At 35.0% G+C, this 14384-nt stretch overlaps 1 protein-coding gene across 5 annotated transcripts in view; it reads right to left on the bottom strand.

Annotated features, from left to right (window-relative positions):
- Window positions 1–321: 321 nt before the first annotated feature.
- The window catches only part of brd8a (bromodomain containing 8a), a 57136-nt gene continuing 43073 nt past the window's right edge, over window positions 322–14384 (bottom strand). For 2 of the 5 annotated variants that reach the window (XM_063059119.1, XM_063059124.1), the window contains 5 exons: window positions 12281–12349; window positions 9441–9618; window positions 7232–7336; window positions 5793–5837; window positions 322–1851 (listed from right to left, as the gene is read on the bottom strand). In XM_063059119.1, coding sequence (XP_062915189.1) covers window positions 1792–1851; window positions 5793–5837; window positions 7232–7336; window positions 9441–9618; window positions 12281–12349 — 457 coding nt within the window. In that variant the 3' untranslated portion in view covers window positions 322–1791. Of the gene's footprint in view, window positions 1852–2318; window positions 2401–5792; window positions 5838–7231; window positions 7337–9440; window positions 9619–12280; window positions 12350–14384 lie in introns of all 5 variants that reach the window. The other 3 variants (XM_063059120.1, XM_063059122.1, XM_063059121.1) reach the window with 3 other exon arrangements.

Here is a 14384-nt window from a genome sequence, read left to right as displayed (position 1 = left end):
TGATAAGATTGCACACCTTTGACAACACAGCATTCCTTCAGTATGAGGGTTTAAATCAGCATAACTTAAGTAGTCAAGCTTTTAAGAGTTAAACCAACAACCTTCTGACTCGGGGTAACAGTGCTATTTGGAGGTGAACCAACCAACACCCCAGCAATGACTGATTATAAATTTACTAACTAGATAGTAGAAGAGAGGTTAACTGTTGTTCAAAGGAAGTCAAGCCTCAGGCAACACCATACCTAAAAGAGCTTGGGCATAACGGTTGGCATGGAATGTAAAATGTCTACAGATTTATTAAATGTTCAACTACCAGTTATCATGACACGACAGTAAGATCATAATTATACTTTAATTATATCATATTAAAGGATCAGACATACAGTAATTAATACAAGGTTTCAGATAAAAATAATGGATGCAGATATAGTAACCTAGCATATTTACCATGCACTGTAAATTTTTATTTACATAATGAGAAAGACAAATTCAAATATTTGCAAATGTAATAAACATTACTGGCATTTCTTCTGCTGGGATGTTACATATCAATATGATGGGACACATCGCTTGGAAGCTAATGGACAACCAGCATTTAGATTCTACATCAAATGTTTAATCAACGATTTATTTAAATTACTTCATAGATATGGGGACCAATGTTCAGACTAGTTCAGTTTCCTTTATTCATGTAAATTTTATAAAACTAGAAGGGAATTCAGATAATTTAAAATATAATGCAATATAACAAGTGCATTTCTATTGTAAATGATTAAGCCATAAGTAACAAAATTAACTATCATGTATGACAGTGTTATGTTGCCATGCACATACATATTATGCATGCACAATGAAAATAACACACCTGAAGAAGAGAACTCAAATTTTGCTAGAAATTTATCTTTCGGGCATTGTGTTCATGAAGATAAGTGACACAGAACATTTACCCAGTGTCGGCAAATAGTACAAGCATCAAAACCTTTAATCCATTTTAGTGGGGGCTGACAGTAGAATATAGCTTCTTTGAAGCATCCTCCAACAATACTCTTTGAACCAAATTTTATAAATGTGTATTGCTGCACATTTTGATATAACAATCACACCTTCTAATATTATCAACACTATTAAATGGAATTTAATAATAGTATACCTCACAGTTTAAGCTGAATCATTTAACTGGAAAGATGCAGCATAATCTACCATCATCCTATACAGACTATACAACTCAGTTATTATGCATATTCAAATTTGAATTGTATTGAAGGCCTGCTCTGTAATATTAATAATAATTTATTCTTGCAACTTTTTATCTTGTAACAAACTTAGAAATCTGAAATTCTATAAAAACCATTTTAAATTTCATATTTCCACTCATAACAGAAGGTACTTACCCGATTACAGAGGCAATTCAACAAAGAAATTTAAACTTCAAAACCTATGATGGATATTCAAGAAAAAGTCCTTCTTTAAAAAGCTCAAGCAATGCACAAATGCAATGCGCCACTTCCAACATAAATAGAAATTCCCCAAAACTTCCCAAAGCTAATTAATGTGAGTGATAGCTGTTCTGTTTCCCATAGTTATTAACATAAATTCATTTGTTATATAACGTTCCAAAAGTCACAAAGCCTTTCAGGCTGTTTGAATAATTTTATTCAGCACATACATTGTTCTCAGAACAAAAACTGTACACTAAAATGAGGCTGTACAAGTTATTCCCATCCATACAGATGAAGGTAGTACAGCTTCATACAGTGCTGCACATTTCACATCAAGTCCAATTGGAGAGAGTCACTTCTTCATTTTCATATCTGCTTCAATCGCACAGCGACGTCCTCTTGTACCACCATCCTAATGGAAAAAACAATTACTCTTTTTCACTGCCTATTCGGGAGGCATTGAATATTTACAGCTGCAGGTATTTTCTTTGTTAACTGAGTATCTCATTTATGAGCGAGATTGCACATATGCTAGAAGGAAAAGAACTGAAAAGCACAAATTGGCAACAAATAGCTTACATTGTTTTCTTAGCGGTAGGAAATAAAAGGGCTTTATTTATAGATTACATGAAAACAATGAACAAGAACAAAACCATCCACATTACAAGGGCAAGGACTTTATAGAATGCCATACTTAAATCAATTGATAAAAGAACTGATTGATGTCAGTGTATTAACAGATTCAGAAGCAAAATTAATTGAGCAACTGCTTGAAAATGTTATTTTCCATAAAGAACAAGAACCTTAATATATAAAACACTCCTAGACTAGCACCTTCTTCACTTGAGCAAAGAAATTTAAACAATGCATTCCACTCACCTGGTAAAAGCAATTAACTGCTTTGCAGAGATCGTTAACAGTATTTTGTCATCAGATAGGTCACAGCGCTTGCTGTTGCTGGCTGAAATACATGGGGAAACTAGAAATGTCAACATAGGACAGCTTTTAAAAACGAGTTTCAGTTAAACTAAAAAAAAATCATTGATTGACTTAAAACAGAAGTTTATGTGTGTTTAGGTAACATGCAGTTGCTGAAATAAAAGAATATTCAGAACACACAAAACTCCAAGATTTCCATGTAGTTCAGCCAGTATAGTGATATCATCATCTGCTAACGACCTCTCCAAAGATGTTAATTGTTGCAATCAGGTTAGAGGAAAATACCCATTTAGAATCTTCTGTACAGATGAAATGACAAAAAAATGAATTAGTGCTTGGAACTAAATGCTGGAACAGCGTCTGTCCATTTAGACCAATAGACGTAGGAACAGAACGGGTCATTCAGCCCACTGAGTCCACCATCATGGCTGGTTTATCACTCCTCTCAACCCCATTCTCCTGCCACTTAACATAAATTATTCTGGAATGCAATTTTTATTTAAAGTTTTTTTCAATTTCTTACAAAATTTAGAAAGCGGGAGGATGTAATTCTACCTGTTGCTTGAAGTGGTAATTATCTTAATGTGGGTAACCCACTCCATTAAAATCTTTGTACTATAACTGAAGACTCTTGTGTATATCAGCAAAGATGGATTGGATGTAATGAAACTGAAACACAAGTATGTACTTGAAAAATGTGGATAATTAAGAAGAATGATTGGAACATTTTAGGAAATCAGTTTACCATTGAAGCCAGTTCACTGTATTTCCAAACAGAAGTCAATATAGAACCCAATAATTCATACTTAGGACATATTTACTTAGCTGGAGCATAATGAAGAAATAGTGACACAAATCTAATGATGTTTGTGATATACATTAATTATTAAGGAAGTATTTAATTGGATTTTAAGTCATCGACTTCTTTAAAATCAGATGTCTTCGTTAGGTCCAAAACGTGGAAAATAATTTAAAGATATTACTATGAAAATTGTCAGCTCTTTAAAAGTGTGGCAATAAAATTTAAAATGCTGCATCAGAACATATTAGGTAATCTTTAAAGATTCTAATTGGCTTAATTTTCACCCTTTAAAATCTTTATGTGCAGTAGGACTTTATTTCACCATAACTTTGTAGCATATATGACCACACAAGATATTTGATTCAGATCCTCAAAGAATGAAGTAATTTGTTTTAAAGCAGCTCTCTCAAAATAATGGACATACAGACTTCATAATATCAAACATTCACAATATCAACTAGCACCAACCATTCTAAATGGTTGTCCAATTCAGAATGGCATTTAGCATGGAGTGATTTTTAAAGAACATATTCTTACTGAAATGACAGATATAAGATAAATAAAATCTTTTATATTATGTTTACATTTCACCCTACCTTTCCCATTTAAAATGTACTCCACTCAAAATGTCTTTGTATAAAAGGCACTTTGATTGATGCAATATTTAATCCAGTTGAATCAGTCTCATCTCCTAACCTCTGACTACAAGCTGTTCAAAATGCTCAGCAATATTTTCCACTTCTGACAAAATTAACACCAAATGAGTACCAAATGCTTTTTGTATCTTCTCAATATCTGTTATTCACATACAAATATCAATCATTTCATTCACAGGAAAATCTCAATGTACATGTATGGCATATTCAAAAAGTTTAAGTCAGTCTTAAAGCCTAAACTGACCCCACTTGAAAATCTAGTGAGGTTTGTCTTCAAACTACCACAATATGGAAATTATTAGAAGTTTTGGAAGATAACTATAATTATTTCTTATAATTGACAATTATAAACTGTGCATTACTCTGGATTACCAGTATCTGCAGAATTTCTTTTGTTTAAGAGAAACAGTTCACTGTTCTAGGAACTGATTTTTCATGTTTATTTTCTTATGTATATGAACAAATTAATTTAAATAGCAGATTACAGATCATTGCTTTGTGTTGTATTTATGTTGCAATATGTGTTAACTTGATAAAATGGAAAGTGGAGATGTTGTAGAATATGACAGGGTAGTTATGATGCTCCTAGAAAATTCTATTTGTTTGGAAATATATAACTAAACTTGCTTAAAATGGTGATCTAATGTAATGTATTCAAAAATGTATGACTACTCACAACCAGAATCACTTAAGAACCACTTATTTGCATGTAACAATGGAATCACTAAATTAAAAAAAAATCATGGCAACTAGGAATTAATTACTGATTCTATATAAATACAACATAAAATTAGATCATTAATGTTAAAGTGTTGGAGGAACAGAGACACAACCAGTCATCACTACTGATTTTTTTTTGCTGGTTCAGATTACAGCCAAATATTGATCCAAGTTTTTAAAACCATTATATTATGAGTAGTAAAGAGAAAAGATGCATTTTTAGATAAACTAGCAGAAATATTCATATCTGCATTTTTGTGAATTTTGGTACCCATTTCACTTTACTAATATTTTCTGCTGACTCTTCATGAAAATCCTCTCATGAATTCACCAACTGACCAATGCACTGAAATAGCTCAATTATACTAGCAAACACTAACAAATTTATGTTTAAAAAAGACAGAGTCATAATAACCATAATAAAGAAGCAAGATTTGTCTGACAGAATGCTGCATTGTTGACATAACCCATTAGTGACACAATTAGGTTTCCCCTTCCTATTGAAGCTTCTGAGTAACACGACTACATTTGAAATTATACTGTGTTCCAAAAGCAACTTTCCAAAAATCTAGTATTTTAATATTTGAGAAATCCCCAAAACATGATGCAAAGGGAATTATGCTGGTGTGATATCCCATCCAGAAACCTCTACAAATACTGAAGTGAATGCTCTGTAAAATACTAGGCTTTCCTGTAAGACAATAGGTTGTTGTATTAGCTACATCTGTTCACTCAAATGTGCATCTACATACTTTCTTATATTGGCTCACTGGTTTACACATCTTGAAGACTTGGCAGGCAGGATTATGAACATCTATTCATTAACTTCTCATACATTAAAACAAATGTTGAACTGGTTGAAGTTCCTCTTTGGTTGTTTATTTCCATAACTGAATTGAAAAGTCTTCCTTCAAGCAGAACCTAACTGAACATCAGCTTACTGGCTCAACCAACCATGAACTGGCACTGACTTCACGCAAAGCCGTTAGAATTGTGATCAGTATGACATTTATATAATAATGAAATATCAGATATTATTGAATCTAATGAAATAAACTGGAAAAATCTCATCAAAATAAAGTTGCACAGAAAAAGTGTCAGGACTTACACCAGTAAATCAGTATTTACCACTGATTGACTTTAATAATCTGCGGTAAATACACCAAGCAAAGCATGCACTTCAGATTCTGACACCTCCTGAAAGTGACTTATCTGTACACTGCATTGAATACTTACAAAAAGAGAGAGAAGGAAGGCAGGAGAGCCCATTGGGACACTGTCCTGTTAAAGGACAAACAAGAAAAAAAACATCAAATCAGATTCAACCTGAGCAAACACGAAAGCAAACCAGCTACACTCTCTCCTGGAGCCATCAACCTGTATTTCTAAAATGTAATTTTATTGTGGTCAGTAATCCATTTATCTGAATTGTTTATCGCTGGGCTACAGCTAGAACTGGAAAATTCAGGCCATTAGTAATGAAAGTTAGGGCATTCCAAATGCATGTAAAACATGTGTCAAGTGGGAGTTAAGCTGATCATATTATACAGAAGAATACTATAACATTTTTGTCTATAATTATACCCCTGGCTAGGATTTTAGAATTTTTCTACAGCCATGATTGGTCTTGGACTATGGTACGAAGAATCTAAGATTATTGAAAATACCCTTGCTTACAAACTGCAAATTAAAATTAGAAACGCAATTCCTGTGGCACTAAACAATATTCAGCTGCTGAAAACCAAATTTGTTTTTAGCACTTTTAACCCATGTCTTTAAGGGAAAGTAAATGTATGGCGAGATAGAAACACGCGAAATGAGAGGGGAAAATGGAGAACGTACGAGGAAAAGTGACAAAAGGGTAAGCAAAAGTAAATCTGTTAAAGTAATTTTAAATACTTACTTTAACATTACATTATGGATACAAAGCCATTCTTCATCATTAAGAACTGTTCGTAGTAATATTAGTTTTATAGTTGGTACCATATCTTCAGAACTTAAAATGGACAAAACAACTAATGTTGGGAGAGAGGAATTTCTCAGGTGTTGCTGCCAAATTTTAGGTTAGAATATGAACTTCCACTGAATAACTATTACCAGCTATGTTTGCTCCAACCATTGAACAGTTTGGCACATTACCCAATTGATAAAGAATTATTTCATTTGTTCATTATCTGTGATCTCATAGATCTATAACCACTTTACTACCATTGTTCAGCAACTCTAAAATTAGGATGTGATAACACGCACTATCCAGGTTCACTACGAAATAATATTTTGTGGCTTCTGCAATAGCTCTATGTTGTAAGCTGCACAGGAATGCAACATTTGGAAACAAGCAGCCACAAAACATTAAGGGACACATTTGATTGGGAATGCCCAACATCCAAACTGTGTCGGGTAACTTAAAATAATTCACTGAAATAATATATTACATGTGACTTCTCCTCTCCCTGCCCCATACATGAAGGAAAAATGAATCTAAGCTTCAGTTCCAAGGATTACCCTTATAAGTTGTTCAGTATACAACTGGTAATTTATGACAATGAATTTCTTAATTCAGATCAAATCCTGTAATGTCTGCTATTTAATGGTTCGTTTCTTTAAAAAAACAACAGCACAGGATTCATGGTTCAACACAATAAAAACAATAGTAGTGATGGTTTGTGACTGACCTTCTCTGCAGAATCCTGCTTTCGTGTTGAATCACGCCCACGCAGGCTCTTAGCACTGATTCCAGATTCTGAGGTCTGCATTATTAATTGAGTGGCTAAAAATTGCTGGGAGGGGGGAAAAGAAAGAGGAAGATGAAGCTAGACCTAAAGCCAAAAAAGAACAATATTACCACTGGCTTATTAAGCTTACACTGTTTTTCTTATATCATGTTAGATCATTTTCTCAAGTTGTAGAAGAAGAAGGGCACTCAGAATTATTGCCCAGTTTTCTATGTTCACAATCAACTGTAAAGGGACTATTTAAAAGAATAAGTTATGAATTATATATCATGTTAATATTAGTTATAAAATATATAGATTTATTCATATAGAAGTGGAGACTACAGAATGCAGAAAAGGATTACGATAGGTGGTTATGAAACTAGGTAAATAAACATATTTCAACTGAAATCAAGAAAGTCAAATAAGATGACTAATAGAAGCAGACTAAATTGTTTAATGAACACTCAATCAAATTTTGGAGTGCCTTCTAATTTATTATTCATTGTACTGAAGTAAAACAGCAAATGAAAACTGACCTATATGCACAATACTCCACTGAAATTACTGACCAGACACAGATGTGGGTACATGATTTGATTTCATGACCTACATTAATTGTTGTAGAAAATGCCAGGCTTACACTAACAAATCAGGTAAATGTAGTTAACATACACATATGCACCTGGGTAGACTCTCAACCCCATGGCATGAGTATTGATTTCTCTTCCCGGTAAACAAATTCCTCCCCTGCCTATTATTTCCCCTGGGTCCCCTCCTTCCCTTTTCCCTATGGTCCACTTTCCCCTCCTATCAGATTCCTTCTTCTCTAGCCCTTGACCTTTCTCACCCACTTCACCTATCACCTTCTAGCTAGGTTCCTTCCCCTCCCCCCACATTTTTATTCTGTCATCTTCCCCCTTTCTTCTCAGTCTAAATCATTAAGTACCTATTCATTTCCATTGATGTTGCCTGACCTGCTGAGTGCCTCCAGCATTTTGTGTGTGTTATTAGCATACTCATATTAATTTAATCAAGAAAACCACTCAATAACTATGGAAATATACAAATTGATCAAAAACACACTTGTTGCTTGCTTTACTTTATATTATTTTATATAATTTATTTATGAACAATAAGCAAATATTGTTAAATTACACGTGCATAAATTGACTAAATTACCATCACAGTGATATCTCTTACTAATTTTTTTGCTTACAAATCAGAAAGGAAATTATTTTCAACAGCAATTCCAGCAAGCAATATCTAGTAGCTATAGTGCTGGCCATAAAAGGTATTACCCTGTCACTAGGCTACAAGAGTTCTGCTGATTATAAGAAGTATCTACAGAATACTGTGGAGACCATACTTACAGAGTCACTGAATCATCTTAAACCCAGACCTTCGGTTATAGACCACTTTGCTAAGGGGAGGAGTTTCAAACTATTTATCTCATTCATGCCCCCCATAATTTTGCATGGAGCAGTCAGCTCCCCCTTGGTCTTCTCCACAGCAAGGAAAACAATCCCAGTCTATCCAAAATCTCTTTGTAGGTGAAATGCTCCACCCCAGAAGATACTGGGATGTACAATCTAGCATTACAGACGTACAGTCTAACATTAGAGGGAATGAGAGTACAAATATTTTCACCTGAGGATAACTGAAATCTGGAAAGCAGTCTGATGAGTGGTGGAGACGGGTACTCTTGTAAGATTTGAGAAATATTTAGATGTACTTGAAAACTTAAATTGCCATGGTTTTGAAGGTTACAGCAAAGTGCCAGAAAGTGAATAGAAGCTTTCCTGTGTGGTGTGGAGACTACTACTGTGCACTGTACTCCAATTGTGGACTAATGTTATATATTTTTATACCATAACCTTCCTGCTCTTGTAACGAAGGAAATGATCCTCATCACCTTAACTTCTGGAACTGCTGCCCTTCAGCGATCCACAGCCCTGTACCTACATGGAGCTCCAACTGCTCCCCACTACTTCCTTGGGTCCTACCATTCATTTTATATACTCTAACCCTTTGGTTCTCTCAAAATGCACTGCTTCATATTTTTTAGGATTGTGTTTGATTTTACAAAAAAAAAAAATTGGGCTGGTCTAACTTGTGTATTTTCATTATTTTGATTTATATGACATACTACAAATTGTGAGTATTCTACCTGAATTTGTTCTAAGACATCTCGTTGCATTTCTAATGCCATATGATACACATCATGGTCAGAACTATTATACATCACTGCATTTTGGAACATCAGCATTATGTCCCGCTGAAACTCTGCTGTTGTGCGAATTAGACCAGTCTCTATATTTTTCTTGATTGTTGACAAATCCATTGGCCTATATAAAAAAAAATAAGATGAAGCACATTTAGTACAGATAACCTGTGTATCACTACCACCTTCCCATGTAATGACTTCCTGGTAATATAGCATTTAGTTTTTTGACAGCACAATTAGCATAACTTCCCTGTGCATTAAAAATGTTGAGATTTCTAATAATTATATTATGTTTCACTGGGGGTATAGAGTTTATCTTCTGTGGCTCCCACAGACATTCATTTTAAGTTGTATCTTGATATACACGAAACTGGATTGTTAACAGATTGGCACCTTATATTCAGTTCACCCCGACGCACCACTGTCAAGCAAAGGGTCAATCAGTTAATCTACTGGAATTCCACTTTGGTCTTATCTCTTTAATATTCCTGGTCACCGTGATACAAATATTGAAAGGATTAGATAAGGTGTAGTGGAGAAGATGTTTCCAATTATAATTGTGAAAGTCTAGACCAGAGGGTCTCAGAAATGAAGAACATCCCTTTAAAAGGAGGAATTTCTTTAGCCAGAGGATGGTGTACCTGTGGAATTTATTGCTGTGGGCAGCTGTGGAGGCCAAGTCATTGGGTACATTTAAAGCGAAGGTTGAGAGGTTCTTGAATAGTAAAGATTATGGGGAGAAGGCAGGAGAATAGGTTGAAAGAGAAAGTAAATCAGCCATGACTGAAAGGCAGAGTAGTCTCACTGGGTCAAACGGCCTAATTCCACTCCTATATCTTATGGTGTTATAAGAATGACTATTACCTAAAATCTCCCTTCCCTTACATCCTTAATAACTGCATCCACCCAACCTAAAATATACTTGTACATACACGCCATCCTAAACCACTTCATGTTAATTCATTCATTCAGCTGCCTTGCCGTTCGGTGTGGGCGATCATGTCTTTCCATCCATCACGGTCCCTGACCCTCCGAATTGTAGTTGTTGCCTCCCATTTCTAACCATGATGTTATTCCATCTATCATTTTCATTCTCTGTCTGCCTCTGCTTCTTTTTTCCTTCCAGCTTTCCAGTTGTAACTAAATGTTCTGATGTCACTCTTCGCATGTGTCTAAAGAATCTTGATTGCTGTTTTCTGATTTTTTTTTAAGTAATGTACATTTTGTTTTCGTTCTCTGTAGAACTTCTTCGTTGGTTATCCTGTCCATATATGATATGCATAGCATTCTTCTGAGGAACCACATCTCTGCTGCATTGATTCTTTTTTCCATTGCATTGTGATGGTCCATGACTCACATGTTAACTCAGTGCACAGTATTTTAATTCCTGACAGCAACTAACATAGGGTTAAGAAGCAAATCCAAATATTTAACCTTGAATTATTTTAATTTTAGGTTTGAGATGTGGGAAGCTAATGCTACCAGATGGAATACTTATCGCATTTTGTTTTAAATACCAACTCCCACATTAGATTTTAAGAATCAGATTAAGTATTTTGAAAATGTAGTGTAAATCTTTCCATTGAATTATTGGAGCTTACATCTATAAATTTATATACACAACTGGACAGAGACTGGAAAGGCTAATTTCATAAGGGATCTGTCAGATCAAGATTGGGGCCATTTTTGCTCAAACAAGCTAATCTTCAAAGAATAATTTTCTATATTAACTATCTCCAAACTGACATTCATAACTGATGAGGTATTTACATTAAAAGATAGAATAACTGCCTTTGTCTCAATGATTGCTGACCATGTTAATGATTTTCAGACTCAAAGGCTTAAACTGAAAAAAGTCTGTGTGCAGCACTCATTATTCCTTTAGCAGCAAATTCACAACAAGCTGCATCTTCACAAAGTAATAATAATATTTTTACTGATTCATCACATTGTTGAATTCAGATTAAATTTTTCAACTTTACTTGATCAGATCACTTGCTCACTTATTTGAAGATCTAAGCTTTCATTTAGCATTTCCCAGTGCACAATAACTAAGAGTGCAAAGTACACAATGTAATGTTCTGCAATTCAACATACATCTCAAAACTCAAAATTACTGGATCACTTTTAAATATTTTATTGTCCTTAAAATTATGATACCTAATATTGGCATAATTAAAACTGTATAAAAATAAATTTTACAGATAACCCATACTTGTACACCTATTTTTCTGATGCCTTTGTAGTAGAGCCAAATTGATCGAAGTTTAAGATTTTTAAAAAATAAATTAATACTAATAACAAAACCATAAAAATGTTTCATAAATCTTTCATAAAAATGTTGATTATTATTTTACAGTGAAATGGCTTATACAATTTAAATAATTTTCTGCAATGTAAGTTCATGCTAGAATAATTTTAGCAAGATATTTTAATCACAATCTACATTTTAGTTTTAACACTGTCATGTGGATTCCTTTCACAGGTAAGTATAGTTTTGAGTAGATCTTTGAAAAGGAAGATGATTATTAAAACTACAAATTTTCATTATAAAGGTTCAATCATCAGTAGACATAAATAATTCAGTAGAAACCAACTATTTTTGCAAAAAAGCACCTAGAATCACAGTTACTCCTGCAGCATCATTAACATTAATCCCCCACAAAAGTATTGAGTAAGTCAATTTGGTCAAGTCCATCAAATTTTGCCCTAATGGGCAAAATTCTGTTTATGAAAACCTGCAGAATCATCATGAATTTGCTTTGCTTGTTCAAAAAGCTGACCTGTGTACAATGCTGTGATATCCTGGGGCAATATCATCTGTTACTGGCTGAAGGAATACATTGGCATATCTGAAAAAGGAAGAGCAAATTTTGAAACAGTAGTGGTAAAGGTTGTAAAACATCAACATGATTCTGTGATCAGCAGTCAACTATAAGTGTATTAGCATCACTGTAATCCAAAATTATGCCACTTTGGGAAAGAATGGCCAGTAATGTCCTCATGGTGGAAAAGGACACCATCTATCACAATAAATGTAAGAAGTTCAAACAAATCCAGCAACTCAAAAACTGGTTAGTAGTAAGAATAGCAGATTGTATTCCACAAGTTGTAACATTATGACTCAGTATATCCTCTCACAAATACTGATGGCTCAATGACTGAAGAAAAAACTTGAAGACGATGGCGGCAGCAAACAACACAACCACAGGTGACTTCCTTCAGACCGCTCACGAAACTACTTTTTTTACTTCTTTCTTCTAATACGATTCTGCTATTATTGGTACCTGTAATTTACATTTTGATGGTACATTTTCGGGCTGATTGAGCAATCTGGTGCCTTGAGGTCTCTGAGAGAGTTCAGTGAGGTTTATAGCAGTTGCAGCATGGAGGCCAAGAAACCTGGCGGCAGTGTGCGAGCCTATGATCGACTCCATTTCTCACCAATCTCACCGACTAAATCGTTGACCCAGATTGAAATCAATGAGGACAAGAGCAGAAGGCAAGTGGGTGTTCAGTGCAGTCTGCCTACATCTGACCGGTCTCTCTCTCTCTCTCTCTCCCCCCCACCCCCCCCCTTTGCTCAATGCTGCCAAGCTTGGGTCATGGGCTAGGTTTTATCAACACTGTTTGTAGATTGGACACTGCAGTTCATGTTATATGTGTTTCTGGTTTCTCCATTGTTTTATTGCTATTTTGTGCAATTTTGATTGGGGTAGACTGGCTCTGCGGCCTGCACTCAATGAATGACAGTGGTAAACTGAAATGAACTGAATTAAACCGAACACTCCTAGACTGCCTAAATGACTCTGTGGTTTGATCTTTAATATTCTGTTCTTTGCTTGTTTTTTTTTGCCATTTGCACAATTTGTTCTTTTTTTTTTACATATTGGGTATTTATTATTTTCTTTGAACGGGCTCCATGGTGTTTTTTTGCTTTGTGGCTGTGTATGAAAAGACGAATCTCAGGGCTGTATAATGCATATATGCTTCGAACTTTGAAAATCCAAGTCAAACAATCTCACAACCAGAAAGGCCCGCTAGCCATCACATCAAATTAAATCAGATAGAGTGATGGCCGATTGAACATTTGTCCACAGTGGTGTAGCAGTTAGTGCAATGCTTTGCAGCGCTAGCTATAAGATTGGGGTTCAACTCCTGCTGCTGTCTGTAAGGAGTTTGTACTTTCTCTCCATGATGAAGTGAGTTTCCTCTGGGTGCTCTGGTTTCCCCCCACATTCCAAAGGCTCATAGTTAGGGTTAGTGAGTCATGGGCATGCTATCTTTGCCCCAAAAGTGTGGTCATACTTGTGGACTACCTTGCATAATCCTTGCTGATTTGACATAAAACAATGCACTTCACTGTATGTTTCAATGCACAAATAAAGTTGATCTTTAACAAATATTGGGAGTAGCATGCAACTTTAACACCATCACTTTATTGACAGCAGAGCCCGATATACTGTGATTGAAGGATTTACTACCATCTTTTATTGAGCCCAACCTTCAGTCAATTAAGATCACTTTATATGTTCTCAATTAAAGGCTGAGTGGACAGCATACAAGAAGTCAATCTACCCCAGCAATAGCCCAGCTGCAAAGATGAAGAAGTGTTCCAGAAAAATACTTGGGGTCCAGCCAAGCTGCTCTGGTAAAGCAGCAAAACTGGCACTTTCTCAAGTTTGTCACCGTTACAGAAAGCAGGACAAATCTGTTTATAGGAATCCTTCAGAGTTCACGCAACGTGGTGATGATTTTCTCCACTATGCTCAGAATATCACCCATTAATGCACTGTGCTGTCTCCATTATCGGTACTGGCTAATTATGAAAATATACTACTGAATTATTGCCATTTCCTCCATTAAAGACACCACATAAGTGCACAA

Source organism: Mobula hypostoma, chromosome 9 (genome assembly GCF_963921235.1).
Source record: "Mobula hypostoma chromosome 9, sMobHyp1.1, whole genome shotgun sequence".
In the NCBI taxonomy this organism is placed as follows: Eukaryota; Metazoa; Chordata; class Chondrichthyes; order Myliobatiformes; family Myliobatidae; genus Mobula; species Mobula hypostoma.
This window is presented reverse-complemented; position numbering and strand designations above follow the sequence as displayed.